General features: G+C 33.1%; 4 protein-coding genes across 5 annotated transcripts in view; 1 reads left to right on the top strand and 3 right to left on the bottom strand.

Moving 5' to 3' along the window:
* The window catches only part of LOC111003400 (ecdysone-induced protein 78C-like), a 33,035-nt gene extending 28,941 nt beyond the window's left edge, over positions 1-4,094 (bottom strand). Inside the window, exons 1-2 of the mRNA XM_022273874.2 lie at positions 3,930-4,094; positions 1,855-1,892 (exon numbers count right to left, since the gene is read on the bottom strand). Of these exons, the coding sequence (XP_022129566.1) occupies positions 1,855-1,892; positions 3,930-3,985 (94 nt within the window). The 5' untranslated portion in view covers positions 3,986-4,094. The remainder of the gene's footprint in view (positions 1-1,854; positions 1,893-3,929) is intronic.
* Positions 4,095-8,490: 4,396 nt separating this feature from the next.
* Positions 8,491-11,507, bottom strand: LOC111003373 (erlin-1). Its single transcript, XM_022273829.2, has 7 exons — positions 11,299-11,507; positions 10,671-10,785; positions 10,327-10,407; positions 10,147-10,255; positions 9,933-10,084; positions 9,671-9,823; positions 8,491-9,227 (listed from the first exon to the last, which is right to left on the bottom strand). Exons 2-7 carry the CDS (start codon positions 10,776-10,778, stop codon positions 8,862-8,864), a joined length of 969 nt encoding a protein of 322 aa, XP_022129521.1. The 5' UTR covers positions 10,779-10,785; positions 11,299-11,507; the 3' UTR covers positions 8,491-8,861.
* Positions 11,508-18,219: 6,712 nt separating this feature from the next.
* On the bottom strand, positions 18,220-21,415 carry LOC111003365. The gene is made up of 4 exons (XM_045634187.1): positions 20,782-21,415; positions 20,373-20,587; positions 20,158-20,235; positions 18,220-19,967 (listed from the first exon to the last, which is right to left on the bottom strand). The coding sequence occupies exons 1-4, from the start codon at positions 20,820-20,822 to the stop codon at positions 19,846-19,848; spliced, it is 456 nt and encodes a 151-aa protein (XP_045490143.1). The 5' UTR covers positions 20,823-21,415; the 3' UTR covers positions 18,220-19,845.
* A 2,337-nt stretch (positions 21,416-23,752) lies between these two features.
* Positions 23,753-26,830, top strand: LOC111003371 (probable ATP-dependent RNA helicase DDX43). Of its 2 annotated transcripts, none has more exons than XM_022273827.2 (2): positions 23,753-23,826; positions 24,514-26,830. In XM_022273827.2, exon 2 carries the CDS (start codon positions 24,529-24,531, stop codon positions 26,389-26,391), a length of 1,863 nt encoding a protein of 620 aa, XP_022129519.2. In that variant the 5' UTR covers positions 23,753-23,826; positions 24,514-24,528; the 3' UTR covers positions 26,392-26,830. The 2 variants fall into 2 exon arrangements, with proteins under 2 accessions (XP_022129519.2, XP_022129518.2); XM_022273826.2 differs by having other exon boundaries at positions 23,775-23,924.
* The last annotated feature ends 316 nt before the right edge of the window (positions 26,831-27,146 follow it).

The following is a 27,146-nucleotide window of genomic DNA, read 5'->3' as shown; positions in this document are numbered from 1 at the left end:
ATGTCGAGGTAATATCGATTTTATTACATTTCTATAAAATTCAAAGTCACTAAAACAAAACTACTCCGAGTATTAGCATCTAATCAAACATGTTGCAATCTTGAGGTAAAAAAGCTTTTTCAACTCCATACTTGGATGTTAAAATTCACCTTTGTTTCGTATTAGCAAAGTTACAAATGCCTTTGTAGAGACTCAAATGTCTGAAAATTTAATGATAGCGAAGTGAAGTAGTCTTTTGTTAATTAACTACCTATAAAATACATACTAAAGGAAAAGCTAACATTGTTTCAAGCTTAAGTTATACTTGTATAACTAGACTAGAGGCCATGTCGCTGATGAGTCTCTTTTACTGTAGTTATATTAACAACTGACAAAGAAAGGACACGTATCTTTGTTTGCAGTGAAAAACAATACGATGTCTTATGATATCAATAGTTATTCTTCCTTTCTCCACTCTAACAATAACCAAGTCACTATTTATATTAAAACCTGCTCCGTTGTTAATGTTGCTCGGCAGTAGTTGTTTCAATAAAAATGTATTTTTATAGCAGACGTCAAAGCTGATCACGTAGTTCCACGCCTAGACCATAGCTTAGTGCATCGCACTTATAAACCTTGGTGCATATAACCAACTAATATGATATCTACGCTATTCCAATAAAAAAAAACAATATTTTTAAGTGTGGCTCTAACTCTGTGGTAAATGCAGTCTCGAATGCAGCCGAGTTTATTAATATGACTATTTAAAAAACGGTAAATCTCTACGGTTTATGACAATGTCAGAAAGTCAGCTTTACCAGTGTAATTTGAAAGATTGTTGAGCAATTCAACATTGCCTCAAGATGAAATATCTTCTTAAGAAGAAATATGGCGAAGCGAATTTTCTAATAACTCTAAAAAAACTCTTACTTATAGCATTATATAATACAGCAGTCTTAGACTGCGTGAGCCTTCCATAAGTAGTGATACGAGGTTTTTTGTTCCGGATCCGGAGTTTATATCAAAAGAAAAACTGAACGGTCGTGCCGTCAGTACCAGTAGCGACCTATGTCTATTAAACCTTTGGACAACTCTAAATGTACCCAAACGGTGGTAGGTAAATTCAACCAACAGAATATGCTTTACCCGGTAAACGAGTGGCTGCCAATCAATAATGCCTGAGATATGTCTCCTACGTTTCATGGATCAGTAACTAATCCTTAAAACCTTCAAAACTTTTCAGGACATATTCTTACAGTTGATTTCACTCATTCATTCGTTCAATTTTTATTTGGAGGGAGATGGGATTTGGGAACTGTTTGTGACGTTTGCGTACAGAAACTTAATAATCGTGTAGAGAAAAAGTCTGGTGAAGACTGAATATTAGAATAGTTGTTGGAGAGGCTGTTAACCTTTTACAAATATCACCCCTCGCAATTCCCTCCTTTTTGAGGATATGATTTCTCTCATTCATAGTGTATGTAGCATTAAGTTTTAGTTAATGGATTGGCACCCATATTGTTTAATTAAATTAATTAATAACAATTAAATTAAAGCATTTCAAGAACTAACAGATTTTTCTGATGCAATATTATTTTTATCCTTAAGGAGATGTGACAATTCTTCCTAATTCTAATGTAATGTCCTTAGGCCCTTACACCATACGCTATGACACGCTTTTCGAAATAGGTAGTTCGGAATGAAAATAATTTTGAAACAGAAAATTATTCAAAAAGATGGTATTGTCTTTTAATAAATCATACCCTGTTTTTTCCTGTAAACTTTCGGAAAAATACAGTGTACCTGGGAAGGATCCAAGGTTAAATTTAAATGTTTTATATGTGCATAAAGATGTATTCACAAAATGCTACTTACCCAAGCTTATGGATGATGACTCAGGCTCTTCTTTGAACCTATAAAAAATATTGCATCATTATCTATTTGATACATACGCTTGATTAAAGTTTGTGATTCTTAAGTTTTTCTAGCTTTTTATAAAAAAAATTGTGGTTTAAATAAAAAAGTAATATTCCTTCTACATACATGTATTAAATCAGATTTTTTATCACCACCTGGAGGGGAACCACAAAAGTTTTATTCAAGAAAGAATTTATTCAAGAAGAATTGAATTAGAGTAGACTAACAAGAAATTCAGAAAATCATATGGTCAACCAGTATTTGGTTATTTTCAGAGGTCTTATCCATGTCCGATTCTTGTGTAACTATTTTCAAAGTTTACTAAACGAAATGAAATATAAGGAATCAAATTGTCATTTATTCATAGATGTAACAATAGGGGTCCCCAAATATAAATCCCCAAGTTTTTTTATACAAAATGTTAGTAAGGTATTTATATGTAAAACTTGTAACAATTACACCTTTAAGCATAAATGCAAGTTTATTCTGCAATGCAAGCGGTGGCACCGCCTTCAGGTGGTGAACAAGCCGAATTTATCATCAACAAATTTCAGAAGGAAAATTACCCAATACCAGGATTGTTCAGGTCTCAATTAGTAAAACGATGTATTTTCACATTTCCATATTTCCAATAATATGGAGATAATAATACTCGCAGCTATTTTAAGGCTACAAGTGCATTTACGAATCAACTATTATTATCATTATAAATGCACAGTTAGCAAACGTAATTTGTATGCCATCCGTTACTATGACGACTACCTATAAATAAATTATAAGTTAAGCTACTTTTTCACGTCCTTGTAAATATAATATTATCATAGGATTGAGAGCAGCCAAACCTGGCCACTGGGTTATTGAAAGCTGTCACGATTCCTCTCTAAAACCCGCAGAGCAACTGTGTAATTTAAATTGTAAATCCACAAAAATCATATATGCATACTGTCAATACCTCGATCCGGTCGAATTATATTCACAAATTTGTCGATGTCTATATAGGAAAAAGTGTTGAGAATTGAAGCGGGATTGCTCACGGAATCGAATTACGTTTAGATTGAAGTTTGTGGGTTCTGTTCCTAGGATAACAAGTGTAGAAAGAAAGAATTACGGCAAATAAAAGCAGACTGTTTAACAAACAAATAACCCGAGACGTGTTTTTTTTTAAATAAAACACCGGCTGTATAACCCGGGCGTAACCATCTTTAAAATCTGAATAATATAAATGAATTATGGATTATGAATAAATGAATGGACAATCTCTACAAAAACTTTCAACGCTTACGAATATCCTGCGGCACTGCTATTACACTATAAAATGTAATAAATATTTTTAAATATATTCTGTCACGTGTAGTATGTGTGATGTTAATGTTATGTTAAATTTCCCTACACAAAGTTACCAATATTTTTTAATATTATAAAGCAATCTCATTTGGTATACAACGCGCTTTTTGTTTGGTTCAGATTAGAGAAAAAACTACTATCAAAGGTACGTTCATTGAGGGAAGCCACAACCAGTTTTATTCTAAAGTTTAAATACTAAATTATATTTCAATATTATTATCGCTTAGGAACCTATCTTTGTTTTCTTAACTTACTCATTGAGAGCGATATACTATTTGCAATTTTCATATGTATATATTATAACCGCGTGAAAGCCTTCACCTTCATAAAAGAAAAAGAAAGGAAAACCATCAAAGAACACATAACCTCCGTCCACGTAATACAATTACATATCTATTTGTGATGATAGACTAGAAAATACTCTTCAAAACGATGCTTGATATTACTTTAATATGGCATTGAAAATCAAGTCTATTGGTTTTATTTTACTTAAATATTTGTATAAGAACCCAACTTCCTTTTAAACATTTATTAATTAGGCATTCTCTTATCGGCCTTGAAAATGCAAACAGCACCCAAGCCAAGGACAGATAGCCCGAGACCTTGTTGCCAGCTGACTGCGTTCTGTATTGATTTGGTCGCTGTTTCGTATGTATGCATGTATGGATTAAACAAGAATAATCACTCACGCATAAAGGTCCTCCTCTATCGTGGAAGTAGCCTCGACAAGCACCGAACCACTCATCACTGATTATCTTAACGATTACAACATAGTTAAACACAAATAAAGATCCTTATAGTTAAACCTATAAGCAGAATGGATCTACGTATTTCGTTACAGCATTTTGTATTGAAATCTGTGGTGGATAGGCGGCTGTCGAATGAGTAACTTTGAAACGACGTCATATTACTAGGTGCTTTGCTGGAGTATAGCAAAGGGGGGACGGTGGGGGCGGTCTACCTTTGTCACCATTTTTGGGGAGGCACCCACCATGCTCAGGTCTCTAAACTTTAAGAACAATGTACACACAAAAAAAATCGCTAGCATAAAAATTTCTTTTTCTGGGATTCTTCCACTAGCACTAGCTCAGATCTTTGTAGAATTCGGGGATTCTCCTTACCATACTCGCGATCTTTAAATAAATGATCCATGTCCTTTAAAATATAAAATTAATTGCTTTTTACTTTCGAAGGGGTGAGACTACCAACTTCCGTACCGGGTACCCAAGCTAACTACAGGATATAATTCTTAAATAGAACTTTTTAATTGAAGCTAAACGTAATTTTTTTTTAATAGACGATCATTATATTAACACATTTCACACTTTTCCTTGGCAAAGAACTACTTACTTACTTTTATTACATGTAGTACATTTTAGAACCCTGGTGGATATCAACCGTATAAATATGAACGTTTCCTATGTATACTAATATTGAGAGAGGAAAAATTTGAGTTTTGCAGGATTTCAAAAATTTCTTTCACCAACAGAAAGCTGCATGGGCTATATTACATTTTGGGGAAAAAATGGAATTCCTGATAATAAAGTCGTAATAATCCAAAGTGTGCAAAAAATTATCCATTAAGCTGTCATCGCGTGCGCTGTGGAATCTATTAATGAGTGAAATATAAAATATCTACAAAAATAATGTTTTACCCATCGGCAATTATATATTGGAGTCGAAACTCCAAGTTATAAAATTATTTCGCTGTCACAAAACCAAAGTATATTATGTCAAATGATGTGTATAGAGAAGTATTAAGTCACCGAAGTTTTACAAATAAATCTCCTTTCTAATAATACAGAAGAAAGTTTTGCCTTTTGATTTATTTTAACATTTTTTAATAATCAAGCTGATTCCTCAAAAAAAAAATTTGGAAATCATGAACTTTTCAATAGACATTCTACGTAAATGCTGTTTAAAATTGAAAACATATATTCGTTGCTAAATAAAATCTATATATTTCTAGTCTCAAATTGTAAGTGTGTAAGTAATCTGAAAGGAAGTAATTAAAAGTAAGCAAAATCAAACGTTTATGATTTAGGAGACTACCACGAGATCGGTATCTACGAGAGTAAAACCGCTAGGCTTAGCTAGTTATACATACAGGTACATAGCATACATCTACGGTTACATTAATACATATACGCGGCAGAAATAAGCAATGATCAATTCCCCGAATAGTAGTATTGTACAAAAGGCAGATTAAAAAAATCTAGGCGTCGTAACAATGTTATAGAATCCGAAGAGTATGCACTGCGCATGTGCAAACTTAACCTTGAGAATCACTTCCCGGTTCACGGGCAGCCCTTACCTGACTAGGTCAATGTGTTTCAATGTCTGCCGTTCCCTTCTTTTCATATATTTGCCATCATCATCTATTCCGGTAGAATACGATTCAGTCATACTTTATTTTATAATATGTAGCCTCATAGAAAATATGAGTGAAAGTGATTCATGTTAAGTACTAGTAGGTTAGATAGACCTTTGCCTATACTAATGCAGTAATCAGTTTCCATCGAACACAGGGACGTTGCCAATAGTTTAATATCGTAATAAGAGCAGATCAATGAATAACTAACGATATTTAAAGATTAAAAAGCTTAATTAGTTAGTTTTGTTATTAAAATAATTGGACGAAAATGTAATCAAACGTATTACATTTTCGTTAGTTCGAATAGTTTGTACTTTAAAATAATGAGATGAAAAAGTATAGTTTCGATGAATTATTAGGGCAATTAAGATTCGGCGGGCGGGAAAAAAATATAGGCACAGGAGCGGATCACGTAAGGGCTTTTTGGACTGGAAAAAGTATCTAAAATTTTAAAAAAGCCAATAATAATGTTCCCTGAGATCAATCAACTCATGTGCGATGCGCGACTATGGAAGGAAACGGGAAAATTCCTCGTCGTTTGTTTTCAGTCCGTGTAATTTTTCGCGTGTATTACCGGGATTCCCTGTAGTAGCCCAGAGCCCCACAAATTCTCGATCCACCCAGACAGTGCATAGATTTTTCAATAGAATATCAAAATAAATTTGTCGTATTTAGCTAACGCAGCTCTCCCAGGTCCCAGGCCCAATAGTTTGGATATTACATATTTAGCGGTGGAGAGGCTGAATTGAAGCGTCCAAATTTGAATGTTTATTAAGGGCCTGTTTCACAATGTATGGATAAAGTCCCAAATAGCTATGCAACACATAAATTATTCGAAAGATAAAAGTTCCAAATAAGATACTTCGAATTTCATGACGTATAGCGCTATCTGACAGTCGTGAAACGCAAAAATACTATTTATCATACCAATAAGTAACAAATAGCTTATTTGGAACTTATCCGGACATTGTGAAACAGGCCCTTAATATGTTATTACCTGTTAATCGGATGTGCCTATGAAAATTCGACGGACCAGTAGCTTTGAATAATGGGTAATTTGACAATTACCCATTATTTAATTGATTATTGAATCATTAATGTCTGATATCAGATAATTTATAATTGCCTGCTTTTTTTATAATTGGACAATGAACTTAGAGAGACGTTATCGAAAGGGAGGAATCTTATAGAGAATGAATGTCTCCAGTCGTATTCACAGTCCCCCCAAGTTGGTTGCGTGCTGCTCAGGGCACCTTGACAATCAACATAAGAAGTTAGCCGAGTGCAGAAAGCGTTCGTATAAGAATTTACCCCTTTACAGTTACTGCTATTAAGGAATTCGGTATTTTTAAAGTAATATTATTTCCCATTTCCCACTCTCTTATACTTCACAGGTATTTCACCTGTGGAATTGTGAAAAATCATTTTTTTGGTTAAGGAAATTTTTTCTCCTAACGTTTGTAATGTTACCCTGAACCCAAAACAGCGCCATCTAGCGGGCCCGCGCGGTTAAAATCGGGTAGGTCGTGCGGCACAGCTAGCGACAGCTATGCTTATGCGGCTTTATTAATTGCTAATTTCCAGATACTCTACCAAATGGATGAATTTATTAGCGAAGTAGTATAAAGTAATGATTATACTCTTATTCATCGATTGAGGAAAGCATCAGTATGGTCACCGGTACTATCTACCAGACACCAACTTATTTTGTTCACTACAAGTCTCCACTCCAAATGAAACAAGGCACGGTGAAATAGGGCACTTTGGAAACGAAGCCAGGATAGGGACGAAATGCTGGTGTATGCTTGCCATCTTGCATGAACTTGTTCGATTCTTCAGTAATATGCGAATGCCAAGGATAAATGTTATCTACTTTCACGTTGTATTTGGAAAGTAGTGAATCGATGTTAGCTTACCAGTGACGGAAAAAAGTAAATACTTACCACCCTGTTTATTATACACACTTTTATTTTATGTACTTTCCAATTCATTATGTACAAAATATAAGCCTTTTTTATAAAAATCTATCTTCCAATCAACTATTTATTATGTTGCAAAAAGTACATTTGTAATGTTTCCGAATTTATCTAAGGCTTATTGCAAACAAAATAAATTCAAAAAATATGAGGCGACAACGCGAAGGCGCTCAGACAACATGTGATTACTTATAGCGTATTTGTGTCTTTACCAGCTGTTGAAGCGATTTTAAACACTATACATACTTATTAATGCTTAAATATAAGTAAGTAAGTAAGTAGTTAACAGAAGAAGATGCAATGCATTAAATACACGTCTTTTGTGCGACAATAACTGCTTATATACTTGAAAACGCCGCCCGAAAGATGAATGTCTATCTCTATTATGTTCTCTGTCTAAATTTTTGTGAAGAATTTAGAAATTTTTAATTTACCTCTTTCGCAATTTTTGATACTCATCCTCATTGTTTTACTAATTATTTCCAAATATATATATCTACAGTCAACACTGTTTAACGCCCGATCTCAATAATGTATCGTCTCCGATTGTTTTCAATCTGAGACTGTGGATACATCTTAATCATTAAGATGTCTATCTCAGATGGTCAAAAAAGGATTGAGATAGGGTTATTGGGCGTACGTCGACATCGTTTACTACATACCGGTTATATTTACCAAAATCAAAGGTCCCGGCTGAATTCTATTGCATTAGGTTCTAACAACATCATCGGTTGTTACGACTATCGGTTTTTACGACCAAATATGAGCAGTCCCTTCCATGTCGTTATTGACTTTGATTGTAAATGTTTTGTTTTTTATATTGTACCTATATTTCATACAGGCACAAATAATTAAAAAAGTAAAATTTACTTCCAAACATTTATTCCAAAAATTATTTTAATCATTAAGGTTGCGACTAGAATTAATAATTTACAATTTTTAATAAAACATTTGAATTAATAATATGCGCATTATTATACAAAACAGATATTAGAATTACAATACAACACAGTTAATAAAAGGCATTGCTTATAGAGATTCCCCGTATACTTTCAATTAACATAATAATTTGAAATCTAACCATCTGTAAGTTAAACATATTTTAGTTATGTATACTGTTAGAAGAATTTATCTAAAAGCAATGCAGATAAATAATACCTTAAAAAAAAAGTTTCATAATTTATATCAGACTATTATCTATCTTTATCTTATATTAACACTTTTCTACTTAAATGAGGCTTATACAATACTTGAATAACACTGTTCTTTATCTATGGCATAGCGGCTTGAGGCACAGCGGCTTGAGGCACAGCATTAGATTGCATGAACATACTAGGTATATCCGCACCAAAGTATACTTTAGTATTTAAAGCTATTGCTTCCAATTTCTTCAGTTCCAAGTATTCCTTTGTCAACAGGAGCTGATTTGCTTCGGCTTGCTTTTTTACAGTATAGTATTCCGCATCGGCCTTGATTTGTTCCTTATCTTTATGAATGCTATTTTCTATTAGCTCCATTGTTCGGCGTGATTCCTTTTCCAGAATCTTCTGTTCATACTGAATTTTAGACACCTGAGCACCTTTCTCCGCTTCAATGACTGCTTTACGACGGGCAGTTTCGGCTTCTTTCTCGACAACCTGAAATATTATCAAAAATAAAAAGTTACTTTTTACACTATCTGTTCGAGGGCTCTGAAATTCAGACTGCCAGTTTGAATTAGAGTCGAATAACATAAACAGAATTTTTCAATTTTTTTTTTTTTTTTTTGGTTAGTGTACCTAACACTAACCAATCCTTGCAGCCTTATACTATACTAAACAAAATCTTGAGTGTGTGTCAATTATATTTATTAAGCTTGGCAATTATCACCATTTGAACTAAATGCACGCTTTACGCTTCATTGTGTCAATTTTACACTTCTTTGCCAATATTCTGTTTCATAAAAGTCCAGTTCATAATTATCCAATAGTTTAGAGTAGTTTAGTGAAGGAGCAAGGCATACTATATATTAAAAACTAACTCACTCTTACTACCTCATTAAATATTGAGGTGAGGTGACAACCTACATAACAGATTTTACCTTTTGGTGTTGCACTGCAATAAGAAGTTTGGATTTCTCTGACTCTACAAGCTCATAATTATGGCGTATAACATCTGGTATCTTTGGCTTTGTAACTCTTACAGCCTGTACTGTTAATCCAGGAGCCATTTCATTCAAGTCTTTTTGTAGAGCCTGTAATAATATGATTGAAGATGAATTTATTTTAAACAGTAAAAATTTTAACATCTAATCTAGTCAGAATGTCACTGTTTAATACGAAAATTATGTTTAAAAAACTCACCATTCTTAAATTTTCATCTATCTGATCAAACAGATCAATATACACTTCATGCAATGTATGCGAGCTGCAGAACTGATTTAACTCATGATGAATTTTATTAAAAATAAGTGTCTTATCATAATCTGCAGTATAGTTGCGAACAATATCTAAAACTATAGAAATTTATTAGCAATGGTAAATGTCAGAAGAAGACTTTATTAAACTCATTACCAACCACTAGAAGGATTAAGCTTATTGACTATTTCAATCCTTTCAAAATAGATTAGAACTCCTCCACTAGTACCACAAGGAACATTTGATACTTCATCTGTTTGCAATGTAGTCTGTAAACATAATAATTTCAATGCAATAAATTTTAAATACAGGCAAATGACTTTTTAAACAACCATAATACCTGAATTGATTTAAATGTTGTAAGAAGAGGAATCATCATGTGGAATCCAGGTTCGCTGGTTATTGGAAGAAGCGCTCCACCCTATGAGGTTTAAATACATTTTATTAAATATTTATATCTTCATTCATCATTTTATGATGTAATAGAAATTTGGGTAAAGCATAACTCAAACAAATTTATTAATGTATGTGCATATAATTAATATCTGTGCATTCTAACAAAACAATTCTTTCTTCTTTCAATGATGATAAATCAAAACAAGCCACCTTGTTTTACCTAGCCAAGAACTAGAGATTTTCATATAGTATTTAAATACACAAAAACAAAATATTAAACACACTCACACGATAATATACTGCTAAGTGTCCTTCTTCTACCTTATGCAAGGAAAAATGTATGCTGATACCTCCAAATAATATAACCAGAGCTAATACAGCTGCCTGATCAGCCATGGTAATGCTGGACAAAAAAATTATAAATCCAATCACATATTACCAAGCTAAATATCTCTCCTGCATCACATGATTAAGAGGATTCAATATCAAAGCAATGAAGGTACAATAAAAGCAGTTCTAACAAAATACTGTGGCACAGTGTTAATAATAATTATAATAAAAATCCAACATGAATTCTTAAGGGATCAGAAATAAATAAATATCAGGAGTTATGTCTAACCCAGTAAAATAGGCAAAAATTACATTGTTGACCTACTAAAATACCCATGTGTATATATGTAAAAATGTATCAGTTAAAACACCTATATATTTGCCCTATTCATTTGTAATAACATGTGGACTCAAAATGGTTAAATAGACATACATAATAAAATGTAATACTAAATGGGCAGATAATTTCTAATGACTGCTGGTAAGAGAGAGCAGATAGTTGTATTTATTTGTGTTAGTATTTATTTATTGATGGAGTTATAAAATCTAGTATTATTATTATAGTATATATTTATATAATACTTACCAAAGCCGAAAATTTTGGTGATCTCACTAGTTGAATTAGTTAGACAGGACTTAAATACATGTGAGATAATTAATACATTCGAAAAAAAGGTATTATTTACTAAAGACAGGTATTATATAATACTATATTCTAGGAGATTACATACGAACACGATTTATGCGTTTACGGATAATTCCAGGTGGTAAGTGCCACCCGGCACCCACTTTGAAATATAACGGCCGCGTGAGTCAAAGTCAAAGTCAAAATTCATTTATTCATATAGGTAACATAATTACACTTATGAACGTCAAAAAAAATTTAAATGAATCTAATTTTACATTTACTGCCAGTTCTCAAATCAAGGGCGTAGAACGGAAGAGAAGAACTGACAATAAACTCTCCGCCACTCTATTTAATCGCCAGGTTTTTTTTACACAGTGTTTATAAGGAGCTGCAACCACTACACCATGTTCCATATGACATATTGAGTAATAAAGAATAATAAAATAAAATAAAACAAAGATTTGTCCTCTATCAGCAGGAGGCATGGTGAAATAGGAGCACGCCCTTACATACTCGTGAGAACAATACGCAAATACGTAGTATAAATAACTAATATCACCGCATACACGAATTCAAGTACGACCAGTCACCGCAAGTAGCACCCGTTCACGAGTATGACGCATGGCCAGCCATCGGCCCCCTCGCCATATTTTAGGAGAGACAACCCGACGCATGGACGCCGCCACAAGCAATGACATTTAAGTGAGCATGACGATCCTTGAAATGTGGACTTGGCTACACAAAAAATAGTCAAATAATCAAACTTACATTAAACAAAAACAAATAAAACCCAATACATAACAAGTTTTATAAACCCATATACATGTATTTACCTAAAATATATAAAAAGAACAATAAACTAACAGCTCGATTAGTTTTTGTTTATATTTTAACAAACATTTTTAAATATTAAAGTTAAAAGGATATGAATGGTAAATTTTCATTATTTTCCTACATACTATATAATTAATATACAAATAAACATGGTTTGGGTCTTCACACGCAAAATAGTGGCCATTTTGCATTCTTGGTATAAGTGTTTTTATTTAAAATTGTTTTGGGGAATTGGTTTATTAAAAATCTTTGAAATGGTTGTTCTAATTTTGCTGAGAGAATGACATTTATTGAACATAATATTAAATCTAGAACCGGAATGGGGTGCTAAGAACGACAGGTTGAAGCTGTGTTGTCGATGCTGTGTCCTGGGGGTCTAGTCAAGACAGCTTAACAGTAGTGTATGTAAAAAGTCGAAAACTACATTTGTATGAAAATGACAGCTATTGGCGACAGTTGGTAGCCTAGGCCTGAAAGGCGTGAGTCACCATCCTCTACATGAGAAACTGCATGAATTGAACAATATTATTCTTACATCCCGTTACTGTAGATAATGTTTCGGCAGTTAAGAACGGCGTTTTCCGCCATGTTTTTGCGTGATTTCAATAGCTGCTGTTTGCAATAATTCAATACAGCTATCGCCATCTTTAGTGGCTAAAGTTTCAAAAAACGTCGTCGTAACTCGTAACGTCCAAAAATGTTAATATTTTGCACGTTTTTACGATTTTTTTTGTTAAGATTTTCAGTTATGAATGATTTTAATTTTATCTAGCTTCTCTATATTTATAGAACTCGTATAATTATAGATGATTGTAACTAAAGTTAATATTTTAAGTTAAATGTTTTAATAAATAAAATAAAATCACGCATATTCACGAGAAAACAAAAGAAATGTAAAAAGGAACGGCTTTTTAACGAGTAATCCTCACTGTATCACTAACACACTGTTCTGGCGGATCGTTTACAAATTTCTAATATTGCACAAAATATCGAGAAAAAAAATAATTAGTTTAAATTACAACTCAAGCAGCCTAAATTTATCAAATCAAGTAGATTTATGCTTCATGAACTTTTGAAATATAAATTTAAGTGAACAATAACTTATAGTATGCAGACATTTTCTTTAATTATTCATTACGTTTATTATTATATTAATAAAAAAAACATTAAATTCATATCCCTTAGGAATTCCTGACATTGTTTGGTTATACTTTAATTGATTATAAGCAGCAAAGTGAAAAATTAAGTAATTTTTAATGTTCTAATATAAAAGTTACCTACTGAATAAACCTTGGAGCTATCTTACACATGTTTGCTAGTTTTCAAATTGATCAAAGCATTAACAAAATAAATATTATCATTTCAGAACAAGAGATGTTAATAAGACAACTAAAAGTATTAACACAAACCACCAATGGACAAGTTGTAATAAAGTCTTAGCTTTTAATTAATTCAAGTGTTTACAAATAATGTAAATAATAAGAGGATTGGAGTAAGAAATAGTGGTGGTGATTTGAAGTTATTTTACCTAAAGAACATAAAACAGTTACTCAAAGTATGATTCCTAAAAAGTTTGTCTTAATAAGTTCAGCAGTTTTAACGTGAATGAACTACTAAAAAATATATTTGTAGGATTTGGGAAGAGTTATATCTTTAGAAATAACCTCCATTATTTCAACGGCCCAGAATGTATATCATAGTCACTGGAGACTGATTTATATTACTTTAGGTTTTATAAATTGAATAATATTTTTCACAGAACAGCACACAAACATTATATTAAGTTTTATCGCTACGGACAAAATATACTGTGGCAGAAACATTTATTATACTTCCTATAATATGTTTAATTTATTATTAAAAAAATCCTTACTATTACTATGTACAGGTCATTCTTACTCATATTTATTTCACCAGAATATTGCTACAAGTAAGAGTAATGTGTTAACAAGACAGAAAAGATAACTTAATGCAATTGCCAAAAATAAAACTATCAAATACTAAAAACATAAAACTTTTATTCTTTCCTTATAAAAACATGATTTGCATACATATTAACTAGTAGCAAATCTCTGATATAAAGAAACATTCAATGATGTAAATATTATCTAACTTATAATCAGCTTCAGTCAAACTTAAATTTAAAATTAACCTGTTGGAGCACCAATATCAAATCAAGTTAATTTAGGGTCATAATTTCATACCAGACTTAAGTTTTTATATTATAATCTTTATTAATGTATTAACCCCTTGTTTATTTTATTGATTACAATTCTTACTTTTAAAAGTAGAAATAGGTTTTATACAATCATTATTAATGGCTAGGTACTTAAGTTAAACTGAAATATAGATATATGGGTATACATAAACAGAGACAATTCAAACAAGTAGCAAATCACTAATACAAACTAGACATATCCGATGATATTAACTCAAAATCTGCATTCAAATTGATAATGTTCAAGCACCAAACCTAATTAAAGCATTAATCAAACACTAATTTCAGTGTTGACACTAGGTTGATTTTTTCAAATTTTTTTCAATACCTTGGAACAAATCAACTGCTAATCAATCTTCTTTTCATTCTATTTATCAATCCGCAGTACTATTTCTATTGTTGCTTTAAAGCAGTAACTAAATGTGTTGCTTCTTCATTTTGCAAATTTGTTGTCCTGTGACCAAATCCTAAAAGTATAAACTATAAGTACTACTAATTATTATTATATATATATATTAATAAACTAAAGAGGTTCAAAATATTTTATTTATTCATAACCTTAAATTTTTGAGAGAAAATTAAACAAGTCATAGTTCATTTTAACATACCATTTAAATTCATATATTAATTATGTCACTTTGCATCTGTTCATAACGTCTACGTACGTACATCGAAAATTATTTCGATCTTGCTCACATTCTTAAGTCCATTTTGCAGCTTTCTATTTCAAATTTACAATAATAGTGGAAAGTATTGACTAATTACTTTAAGTTTAGGTTTATTAAAGTGACAATAGAAATACATTTCATCCAGAGACAATATAACGGAACAAGGTGCTACGAACAGCAGCTTGGAGCTACGCTGTCGACTTAGCGGTACTGTATTGACATGCCGCTTGGCTCCGAACGAAACGTTTTCGACAATACAATTACGCAAAAGGGGCTAGTAGTGTAAGTAAGAAAACTTTTTGGCACCAAACCCTCTGTGAGTTTACCGTAATGTCGCAACATGGCTCTTGACTGTGAAAACTGCGACAATTAAATTACGCAAAAGTGTTAGTGTATGTAGAAAATATTACGACGGCAATCTATCTAGCTCGCGCAATTAGCTCTACAGTTTACCAATCCTTAAATAACATCACAAATCAATCGCTCCAAACACTTGATTGTATTCCAAGGGAATGAAAGCATTCTTATTCTCAATAATTTTTTTATGTTTTATGAAGAAAAATTATCTTGAGCTACTGTGTGACTCAAGAGGATTTCATAATCGAAATTGGGTTTTAAATTATTTAATGAGGTGCGACACATCACCTCCCTTGTCGTTCACCGATATGGTATCTACATGTATAATGGCAAGGAGTGATCAGTTGTTTGTAAAGAACATGATAATCAATGACACAGGGACCATATATCTATCTCACGTGATCAATATTTTAGATCTAGTATATAATTAGTATGGTTTAAGATATTTATTCCTCATTCCGAACATATAAAAATACAGATAACACATTAAAGATTAATATATAAAAATAATAAATATTAACAGATATAGACACATAAGTAACCATTTACAGTTAACGGACAGTCAGTTTCTTTATCATCGGTTATTCGGGACTATCTAATAAATCGAATATATTACTGTCTTTGAAGCGTGCTGCCAAAAACTATACTTCACGAATCTCCTCTTTACGTTTGCTTCTCTCTCTGTGCTAGTCGCAAGGCCCTTTCTCCACTGCTCCGGTCCGGCAAAAGGTTTTTAGCGATCCGATTTAGAAACCCACAACAGTGCTTAAGTACTTCTCCACTTCTCCGGCATCCGGTATTTAACGCAGGGATGTTAGACGGCCACTCAGAAATTCTTGTACCGAGCTGGCTGAAAGCTGGTATTCAAAACGAAAAACTGGCACGCCTGTGCTCCGCTGCGGCGCTGCCAACGCTGGTTACTGGTATATAAACCACGCCGGAACTAACACTGGTACATCCATCCATCGATCGATCGTCCATCGGCTGCGCGCAGCGAGTCGAGCCATTGTTCCTCGCGCGAAGCAGCCCCCACCAAGGGCTATAAGCCCGACCCCGTACCGCCCTGTATCAGCAGTGCGAGAAACAACAAACCACCCGAGGAGGGCATCCACCCAGAACGGATTTAAACATCCCCCTTTCGAGGGAGGATGTAACAATTACCAGTAGTACACTGGTACACACTGACACTTCGATCGAGTCGTCTTAGCTCCAAAATATGATTTACAACTTCAAAAAAAACTTTTCCGCACAAAAAAGTAACGATTCATGGTATGGCCAGTCTTGGTATTTTTGCCGAGTAGTCTTGGTATAATTTTCGGCACGTAACTTGGCAAGAGTCGTTAGATGCGCAGAAGTCGTTTTTTAGGTCTCTTTGGTGGTCAAGCGGGACGCGGGGTATGACGTAGCGCCGATCACAGCGCGCTATTGGTGCGTCAGTCGACCCTTGCCTCTCGCACCGCTTACGTTCGCTGCCGATTACACTTGCCGGCACGAAAGTTGTACCATTTGTTTTTGTTGACTTTTTGGTACGAGTTCAATTTTAAATTAAGTTTTGATTTTGTTTTGGTTTTGTTAATTGTTGTTGTTTTAAATTTAGTTTTTGTAACGTTTATTACAATGCCAGGACCAAATACCATTTTACGCAGACATGCCAGAAAAATTTAATTAAAATAATTTTAATAATAATAAATTATTATTAAAATAATTTTTAATAATAATATTTTTTTACTTAATTAAAAAATGCATGTTATGTTTTATTTAAAACACCTAATAAATGTCACGAATTCCTCTGCTTTGTTTATATACAAGATTAAAAATAAATGATGGCAATAACCAATTAAACTAAAACAATCAATAAAAGTGAAGTTTTTTGTTCCACTAAAGAGCTTATTACACCACGCGATATTCAGACAGTCTTACTAAGATTTAGCCTAATGTAATAAGAGTTAGCCAGTTAGCCTGTCTAATTAGACCGACCGAATGGGTTCGGCGGTGCTTACTTGCTGAATATCGTGTAGTGTAATAAGACTTAGCATGCTTAACCATTCGTCAGCGCCATGGCAGCGCGCGGCAGTCGCTGAGCAAAGACGTTCGTACATGTTTGTTTTCTGTGGCCGCGTGCACCATGGCGTGTTCGCAAGAAAAAAAAGTACTTTGGAATGTTTTTTATTTTTTATAGATAAAGTTAGCCAACGCTCGACACACTGATACATTGGTAAAAACAAACATGAATCTTAAATTTAGAAAGAAGGTTCGGACAATCAATCTTATTATAGAATATCTTAGCTGCAAACGATGTGTCAATAAATTTAAATAAATTATCTGCGATTCTCTAATGACAACATACTAAAGTGTGCCAGCCTGGTTCTGTTCTTGATTTATACCGAGACATGCCATTTTTATTGCCATATTGAATGTATGGAGTATCTATTAAATTACATATAATAATATAAATTACTAATATAACATTTTAATAGTTATTAAAACTCGGCAACTCCTACTCTAAGGTAGTTTCTTAAGTCAAGTGTAATAAGCACTTTACTACTACCAAAGAGTATATAATCACTACCGTTTTAAGAGACGGAACTTAGAACATTGGTTTTATAACAGATTGCGTGCAATGTGCTACCAACCTCATGGTATAAACGTCAAAGTGACAAGATATAGTGATGTGCAGGCTTTATTATCGTACCTAGTGATGTGTATTAATATATCGATATCGATGGTTTTATAAAAAATTTTCGTAGGATTGGATGAAATCTAAGAAATGTTATTTCAAACTTAAGAAAAAAACACCAAAAAAATATTAATAAATCTTTATATTCACAAGACTAGTTGAACGTTTATATTAAAAATTACAAGACAATTTCAAAAACATTGTATTCTACACTAATATAAAGCCTAAAGGTAGACTGCTAGATAATGCCTCTGGCATTAAGTCCGCCCTCGTATGGTACGAGGGCGGACTTTGTGCATTAATTTAAATAAATAAATAAATTTTACAAAGAAGAAAGATTTGGTTGCTTGTTTGAATTGGATGGGCACTGAAAGTACTGGATCTATCTGAAAAATTCTTGCATTTTTCTGGGTAACACAGGCTAGGCCAGCAGTTTCGCCCACGTGTAATTCAGTCATGTCGCGGTACGTTAATCTCTACGCGGGCGAAGCCGCTGGCGGAAAGCTAGTATATGAATAAACTAAGATGTTCGCCTGCAAATTCGTGCGCGCGACATTCACATTTATCAGGAAACTGTAACAGCTCTTAACTCAAACTTTCATCAACAGTGAACAACTACAGGCTGGTGCTGGTGATGATGATGATGATGATGTTCTATTTCAATAAACATAATTGAAGAAAAGCTGCTGCAAAATATTTGTATACTAAAGTACAATTTCAATATAATTAACTAACTAAAAAAGTTGTACATCTGCAAAATATTAACTGTATTTGTGATTCACTAATTAGTGGATGTGGATACATACATATGGATAGAACATACATCCTATATTGTGATGTTAGATACAAATGTACTAAAAGATGAATGTTTGAGAAAACAGAGTTCCCATTTCATTTAAGGAATGGCTAAAGTACTAGTCCTTTATATTATAATATGACAGTCACACTGACAACCTCCTTTTTTTGAAGTCTATTAAAAATAGGAAAAAGCAAAATAATAAACTATAAAAATAAATTATTTCGCTTTTCCCTGTTGTTCAGCTCTTTTATTTAAATTTGCCAAGTCTTCTTCTTTTGAAGCTAATCCTTGATCAATTTGCTGACATTGCCTTCTTATAAGTAATTTGCTGGTTTTTTCAAATAATAAATTTCTTACACTTTGTGCATGAACATTACAACTTAAAATTAAATTTGGACTGTGCACATCATACAAAGTACAACCCAGGAGACTTATATTACTTTCATGCATATTATTAACCAATTCACTTTCTGTTTTTTCCACTAAAACTTTTACAGTTTCAAATAAATTATACAATGGGTAGGTTAATGACATCTTATTTTGCCACCATTCTCTTAACATAATGTAACTATATACATTGGGTTGTCTTCTGGGTTGTTTACAATTAAATATTTTTTGCACTCTTCACAATCAATTTTTTTTATTATTTGTTTAGCCATGTAACCAGCTACATAAACAACAGGTTGTTCACAAATTAATGAGAAATCGGTCTCTGCCATTTCATTGTCAGGTAAACTAAATATGATTTCATTTTCTTCATCTATGTTAATTGGCCCTAAAAAAATTTCTTCTTCTTCATCTTCAATGCAAGCAACTTCTTCAATATCTAGTGTATCTTCATCTTCATTTTCAAATACGAAATTGTGAAAGTCTGTCAACAGCTTTTTATCATCTGCTTCACAGTTGGCCCCTTGGCTATGTGGTACAGTTAAGCCTGTCACAACCGCCGTCTTTAATGCTGCAACAAAATGGGCTGCAGTAACAATGCAGAAGTGACAGGTTTAGCAGCAACCAAGGTACTTGTGTCACAATGGTCTTTTGAGCTGGTGGAAGGTATGGGTTCAGTATGTGAATCTGCAACATCATAAATATGAATAAGAGAATTTTACAGCGATATTAATATTTTGCAATAAAAATAGTACTGATTTTTTACCATTTTAGAAATTAAGCATGATTCTGTAGGGTCACAATATCCATGTTTAGTCTTGGGCCTATAGAAAATGAGGTAAATCATACTCTGATATGAAATGGTGATTTCACATACCTATTCTATCCTTAACTGCGCCAGGGACAGAAGTAGCCGTAGCTGTAGCACTTCTGCTAGTGGTTTCAGTAGGTTGAACTGAAATAAGTTAGAGAGATGAGATGAGAGAGATTTAAGAGAGATGGCACTGAGGTTGCCACCATCTCTTAATTATCAATTGCATTATATAATGAAATGTTACATTAATTTCAGAATTTAAGTAATTGTTTACTTACACACATGAAGTGGGAAATCAGTCATTTGGCTACTGCTTAAAGGGGATGCTGTTAAGTTTAAACTGGATACAGCATATCTCTTAAGTCGGTTTCCAGTTTTAGTAAAATCCTTTTTTCTAAAATGGCGTTCACACACATATTTAGTTCTGTTCAACTTTTCTATTGGCAAATAAACAAGATCCTCATTGCCTGTTACTCGTACCCATTCCCTGCATCTGAAAAAACAAAGATATATAGGTATGTATTTAAGGTTATGTCCTGGTTCAGAAGGCAAGGTTAAGGTTTACAATTCAATACCTCGATTTTGAGGTCGGGGGAGGGTATACTTATCACCCCCAACCAATTTCAAGTACTAGAAACAGTTATAACAGTAGAAAAACAAAAATAAACCAAAACATACATATAATACCTAACATTAACTGGGCCCATCGTCCTCAAAGTCATCCACATACCACAGCCGGTCGTTTACCAAGCAAAATTCACCAAGTTTAAAAAATAACAAATAAAAGCACGCACATTGACGAGAACACAACAGAAATGTAAAAAGTAACGGCTTTTTAACGAATAATCTGCACTGTAACACTAACACACTGTTCTGGCGGATTGTTTACAAATTTCTAATATTGCACAAAACATCGAAAAAAAAATTAATTAGCTTAAATTACAACTCAAGCAGCATAAATTACTCCAAATCTCACAGAGGTTTTCGAATCAAGGTCCCCCGAGACTCCTACATACTCGGTATAATCAAATTCAAGGTATTGAATATAAGATCCAACCCTATTGACGAGATCACACGCTCATAAATATAGAACACCACTATAAAATAAAAGTACTTAACAAAAGAATATTAACAAAAACAAAAGTACATCGGTAATTAATGGAGTCTCTGTCTCAAGCACACACAACACTGTGTAGTAATAAATGGATTCGACGGAGGAACAAATGCTCAACTCAACCAAAATTAGTAAAGCAAACCAATTAAACCACTGAAAAATACACAAAACAATAAATCACCAACCGCAACAAGATACTGATAGTGATGAGTGATGACGTGCAAGACATTTTATACAGTGTTGCCATTACTAACTTAAAATTCATTCACACTCGTCAATCTTGTAAAATTTAGATAATCTTTTGATTAATTTAATAAAATTATGTTCAAATATGTATCTTTTTTTTTGTTAAACACACTACAGAAATAAAAGTTGATTTTTATCTCACTAAATGATTTTTAAATTCTATTTATATATTATTCGTTTTATTTATTTTCAAACTAATGAACTTGGTTACTGGCAACACAATGTTAATTTCTCTAGGTTGGCACATAATTGAACACAATCTCATACAAATAACAAAATATTTTTTGTATGAAGTTTCCAACCACTGACTACTACGTACTAAGTGTACGATGGCGCGAACTTGCCCCCACTACGCTAAAACCTTGCCAACTTACGTGCCGGGGACTATACATGGTATAATTTCGGCACGTAACTTGGCAAGAGTCGTTAGATGCGCAGAAGTCGTTTTTTAGGTCTCTTTGGTGGTCAAGCGGGACGCGGGGTATGACGTAGCGCCGATCACAGCGCGCTATTGGTGCGTTAGTCGACCCTTGCCTCCCGCACCGCGTTAACATTTCGATTACACTTGCCGGCACGAAAGTTGTACCATTTGTTTTGTTGACATTTTGGTACGATTTCAGTTTTAAATTAAGTTTTGATTTTGTTTTGGTTTTGTTAATTGTTGCTGTTTTAAACTTAGTTTTTGTAACGTTTATTACAATGCCAGGACCAAATACCGTTTTACGCAGACATGCCAGAAAAATTTAATTAAAATACTAATTATAAATTATTAAAATAATTTTTAATAATAATATTTTTTTTACTTAATTAAAAAATGCATATTATGTTTTATTTATAACACCTAATAAATGTCACGAACTCCTCTGCTTTGTTTATATACAAGATTAAAAATAAATGATGGCAATAACCATAATGACAATCAATAAAAGTGAACAGTTTTTGTTCCACTAAGTGTACGATGCGCGAACTTGCCCCCACTACGCCAAAACCTTGCCAACTAACATGCCGGGGACTAAATGGGCTAAAAACTAGTATGTTTACCAAGAAGTTGGTACGTCTGAAATCCCTGATTTAACGATACATTATCCAATAATTTGCTAGATAGGAACGCGATGTTTTGTTTTGCGATGTTGTCCGAAGTGATCGACAGTGATGCCAACTGTAGACTTGGGTGATAAATAACGTCACAGTGAAAAAGTCACAGTGATCAGGTGCCTGCAAAAGTCACTGTGACTTTTTAGAAAATAACAACGTTCCAAAATAACGTTGTTACTTCGCGGCTTCCAAGTCGTTCCGAGCGCGACCGCGCCGCGCGTTATTTGTCACGGTTGGCGCCAAGCGGCCGCGCTCCCTCCCGCCCGGTCCGCGGCGGCGACCAATCATCGGTAGGTAGATTGCGCGCGACAACGACAGAGCAACAAGTATAGTAAATACGGAAACTATAAAAAAATGTCTTATTTGATTATTATTTTTTTCGATACTTATAGGATAATGTAACAAATATTTAGTAATTACGGAACTTGGAAGTATAACATGGTGACTTTTATCCTTGAAATAAAATAATAGTATTATGATAGTAATTTTATTTATACACTCTCGAATTGAATATCTATTTTTTATTAAGTCATGTATTAGAAATGATTTTCTCTAAATTTAATATCTTAATCAAAACATTTTTATTTATATAGATTGCGTGTAAGAAAATCTAAGTTCAACGCATAACGCATGTAAATAACAACACTTGTAAATAACTTATGTATATAAAAATGAACAAAAAAAGGTGTAAACTTGTACAAATGTAAAAATGTATAAAAATTCAAATCAATGTAAATAGTTGATCCAAAATAATAAACACGCCGCACAGTTAAATTATAAAAATGCGACAGTCCTAAGCCTGTAAAAAGTGTGAAGGATATTTTGTGATCAACTGTTCAGTCAGTCACTCTCGCCCGCGCTCAACTATAATCGACTATCGTTATGATTCCAAGTTCCAACCGTTCCACCTAGTTATCTAAGTTCCAAGCCCAATGTCGTTCCATGTAACCGACAAGTAACGACGTGACAAAGTCACGGTGATTTTACACAGTGTTTTTTTTGGAACTGGAACGACAGAAGAACGGAAAATAACGACTTAGCACATGTCTAGCCAACTGGTACAAATTTAGGGGAAAACAAGATGTTTAAGGGTTATTTTTTATTTTGATTCTATAAAATTTATATTATTAATATTTGAACGCAATCAAAAAACTAAAAAAAAATTCCAAGCCTGACCACAGCTTAGATATCAAAAACAATAATTTGATCCGAATAATGGCTAAATAAATAAAGTGGAGACACGCCCACTTCCGGCTAAATTACGCTCGCCGAAAACGGTGAGTTAACATTTAAAAAAAAAGCAACCGATGCATCTTTCACTTTGTTACTTGCCGCGTCTGAACAATGTTCGATTATTTCTACTGATCCGGTATTGGTAAGTCCCTATTTATTAAAATTATTTAGAAAATCTTATTTAAACTGTAAACTAATCTGGCAGAGCTAGAGCTCACCGAAAATAATGTTTTCCATTACAAGAAAAACAACCGTTGTACATTTACTTGGCTACGTGCGCGTTTTGACTTTTGATTAATGGTAGCCTGTTTATCGATCCGATATTGTAAGTCGCAATTCAAAAAATCTTTGGTAATTACGTATATTAGTGTTAGTTAACGGAAAATAGCGAAATTGCATTTTAAACTACCCTTACCTACATCTTTTCCTTTGCTACCTACATAGCTTGACGAATGTCTTTTTTTATTGATCCGGTATCGTATGACGCAATTGTACAATATGTTTAATAATTACTTATTTATAGTGTAAATTAATTCGTAAAAGCTGCGCTCACCGAAAACAGCGAATTTCCATTATAAGAAAAACAACAATTGCATCTTTTACTTTGATACTTACGCAGTTTGATGAATTTGTATATGACGGTATTAGAAGCCGCAATTTAAAAATATGTACCTACTTCAAATAAGTATGTTAATTACTGGTTGAAAGATGTTTAATTTAATTGGTTTCAGATACAAATAAACATCATGGAATTTAATAATTTCAATATACCAAAAATTGTTGCTTCAGTTGGACAAAGAGCGCCGCCTGAACGAAGTTGCCAATCAACAGCAAATTATTCTTCGAATGGCCAGAGAGAGGGTCCTCGATCTAACCATTCCCATGCAGCACTTATCCTAAATGAACCTTGTGTTGACAAAGTTATGTCAATTCCTTCAGCTAAAGTTGGGCAAGTGATAGGTAGTGGTGGAGCTAAAGTTCGTGATTTACAACATAGTTTTAATGTCAGAATAAAAATAGGTAAATCTGCTGTAGATACCACAGATATTATACTCTTTGGAACTGATTCTGCAATAACAAAAGTGGAAGAAATGATTAAGGAACTTATTGATGAAAAATGGTCCTCTACAAAACCAGAAGTAAGCTCATCATCAGGTACTTCTGCTCAGGCTGGTTCATGTCCAAATAAATATGTGCATGGCAAAGGAAAGGAAACTATTCCAAAGGTATTAACCCAATGCAACCAGGCACAAAACACAAATACGGTTAATTTACCAAATATTGTTAAAAACTTTTATAAAGAAGATCCAGTAATTTCTTTAATGCCTCGAGATATGATCACTTATTGGCGCAATATCTATGACATTGATGTGAAACTAAGAGGAAAACATGATAAAGTTAAGGAGATACCCAATTTATTATTTACATTTGAGCAAGCATTTAAAGATTATCCAGAAATACTTGAAAAATTATATAAGCAAGGATTAACAAAACCTTTTCCAATACAGAGCCAAGTTTGGCCTATTTTACTAAAGGGAGAAGATATGATTGCTACTGCACAAACAAATGTGGGCAAAACTTTAGCCTTCTTGTTACCTGCTTTAGTTCACGTTTTAGGGCAGCCTACACCTAGAATAGAGCGAGCAGGGCCGTCCGCACTTTTTGTAGCCCCTACCAAACAATTAGCTATACAAATTCAAAAAGAGTTAAAGAAATATGTCTACAATGGCATTACAAGTATGTGTTATATACATGTGGCAGATTTGTATGAAGACTTTTATTTTATTTTAAAGGGAGTGGATATCATTATTACAACTCCTAGAAGATTGGCCGATTTGATCATAGTAAAACAAATAAATGTTCGCTGCATCTCTTATATTGTACTGGATGAGGTTGATCAAATGTTAGATATGGGTTTTGGGCCTCAGATTAACTTATCTTTGATAGAACTGGGATCTGAACATCAATTTGTTATGACATCTGCCACCTTGTCTCCAGCTGTACGTCATCTAGCTGATACTTACATGAACAATCCTATTTATGTAAATGTTGGTTCCATCCATACCATTAAAGCAGGGTATACCATCACTCAAAAAGTGAAAGTTGTAGACGAAAATGATAAATTTACTTTACTCAATCAATTTATGTATAATTTGGATTCTAATAAAAAAGTATTAATTATCTGTGCAACTAAAACTATAGCCTACAATGTTGCTGAAGACTTATTTGATAATGGATTTGAGTGCGATTCATTTGTTGATCAAAGTGAAATTGAAGAAGGATTTGATGATACAAGCAATATATTAATAGCCACAAATGTTGCGGACATTGTCCTGAAAGATATAACCCATTTTGTTAACTTTGACTTTCCTGAGAAAATTGAGGATTATGTTAAGAGAATTATCCAAATTGAAAGTGCTGGGGGGAAAGGCGTTGTTATATCTATAATGACACAAAATGATTCAGCAAATGCCAGTGCTTTGATCGATATTTTGAACAAAGGAAAACAAGAGGTTCCTAGTGAACTCCAAAACATGGTTGAGGTCTATAACAAGTCTAAAAAAGAAATTAAACGAGGTCGGCATGGTCAAAAAGGAAGAAAACAGTAATGGTAGAATCCAGAAAAGTGTATTTTTATTTTCTAGCTGTGTAGAATACCTTATAATTTTAATTTGTTTTACAGTATTAGAGTTTATCAAGTTACTGCTCATTTTGAAAGTTTATATGCGTAGTTGTTTACAGATTTGTTATATTAAGGAGGCTGCTCAGGCTGGAGGAGTTTGAAATTATATTTAATTATAAGAGTCATGCTATGGCCAATATGATCTCACACATTCCTTGTTAATTCTAAGAAATATAGTTTAAGGTCTAAGTGTTATTTTAAAGTTTGTTTTTTTACTTTAGAAAATAAGAGGTAACATGCAATCTTATTCTCTCTTATCTATTTTTGTATAAAGATTATATAGGCTGCAACTTTTGAAATCATGTATCTAATTTTAAGTGGATATATGGCAGATATATAATAAAGTCATTTAAATTTTCAAAAAACTTGTATTTTTATGTTTACAAATCTCTTTTGAGATACTTCTCCTGGACCACCCATTTTTTCTCTTAAGTATTAGACAATGTTTTATAAGAAAGTTTTGCATGCATCAGTTGTTTCTGTTATTATGTTTATAATGTAAAACTTGACTGAACCTTGCAACTGTTTTTACAGCAACTAATAATTTTGATAGCTGAAGATATCACAAGACTACGTTGAAAATCTTCAAATTAACAAGGAATTTAATTTGAAATGAAAAATCTAATTTCAAAGTAGCTAAAAGAAGCTGCGGGTCGCCGTATTTCAACATTAAAGCTTTAA

Source organism: Pieris rapae, chromosome Z (assembly GCF_905147795.1).
Source record: "Pieris rapae chromosome Z, ilPieRapa1.1, whole genome shotgun sequence".
In the NCBI taxonomy this organism is placed as follows: Eukaryota; Metazoa; Arthropoda; class Insecta; order Lepidoptera; family Pieridae; genus Pieris; species Pieris rapae.
Note: the sequence above shows the minus strand (reverse complement) of the source record. Positions and strands in the feature narration are given on the sequence as shown.

Excerpts from the sequence above, each read along its gene's own strand:
- LOC111003365 (XM_045634187.1), bottom strand. The coding sequence starts at position 20,822 with ATGTGGATGACTTTGAGGACGATGGGCCCAGTTAATGTTAG. Across the intron at positions 20,588-20,781 it reads ATGGGCCCAGTTAATGTTAG|ATGCAGGGAATGGGTACGAG; the intron begins GTATTATATGTA and ends TTGTTTTTTCAG. Across the intron at positions 20,236-20,372 it reads TGATTTCCCACTTCATGTGT|TTCAACCTACTGAAACCACT; the intron begins GTAAGTAAACAA and ends AACTTATTTCAG.
- LOC111003373 (XM_022273829.2), bottom strand. The coding sequence starts at position 10,778 with ATGGCTGATCAGGCAGCTGTATTAGCTCTGGTTATATTATTTGGAGGT. Across the intron at positions 10,256-10,326 it reads CAACATTTAAATCAATTCAG|ACTACATTGCAAACAGATGA; the intron begins GTATTATGGTTG and ends TTATGTTTACAG. Across the intron at positions 9,228-9,670 it reads TTGCAGTGCAACACCAAAAG|GTTGTCGAGAAAGAAGCCGA; the intron begins GTAAAATCTGTT and ends ATAATATTTCAG.
- LOC111003371 (XM_022273827.2), top strand. The coding sequence starts at position 24,529 with ATGGAATTTAATAATTTCAATATACCAAAAATTGTTGCTTCAGTTGGA.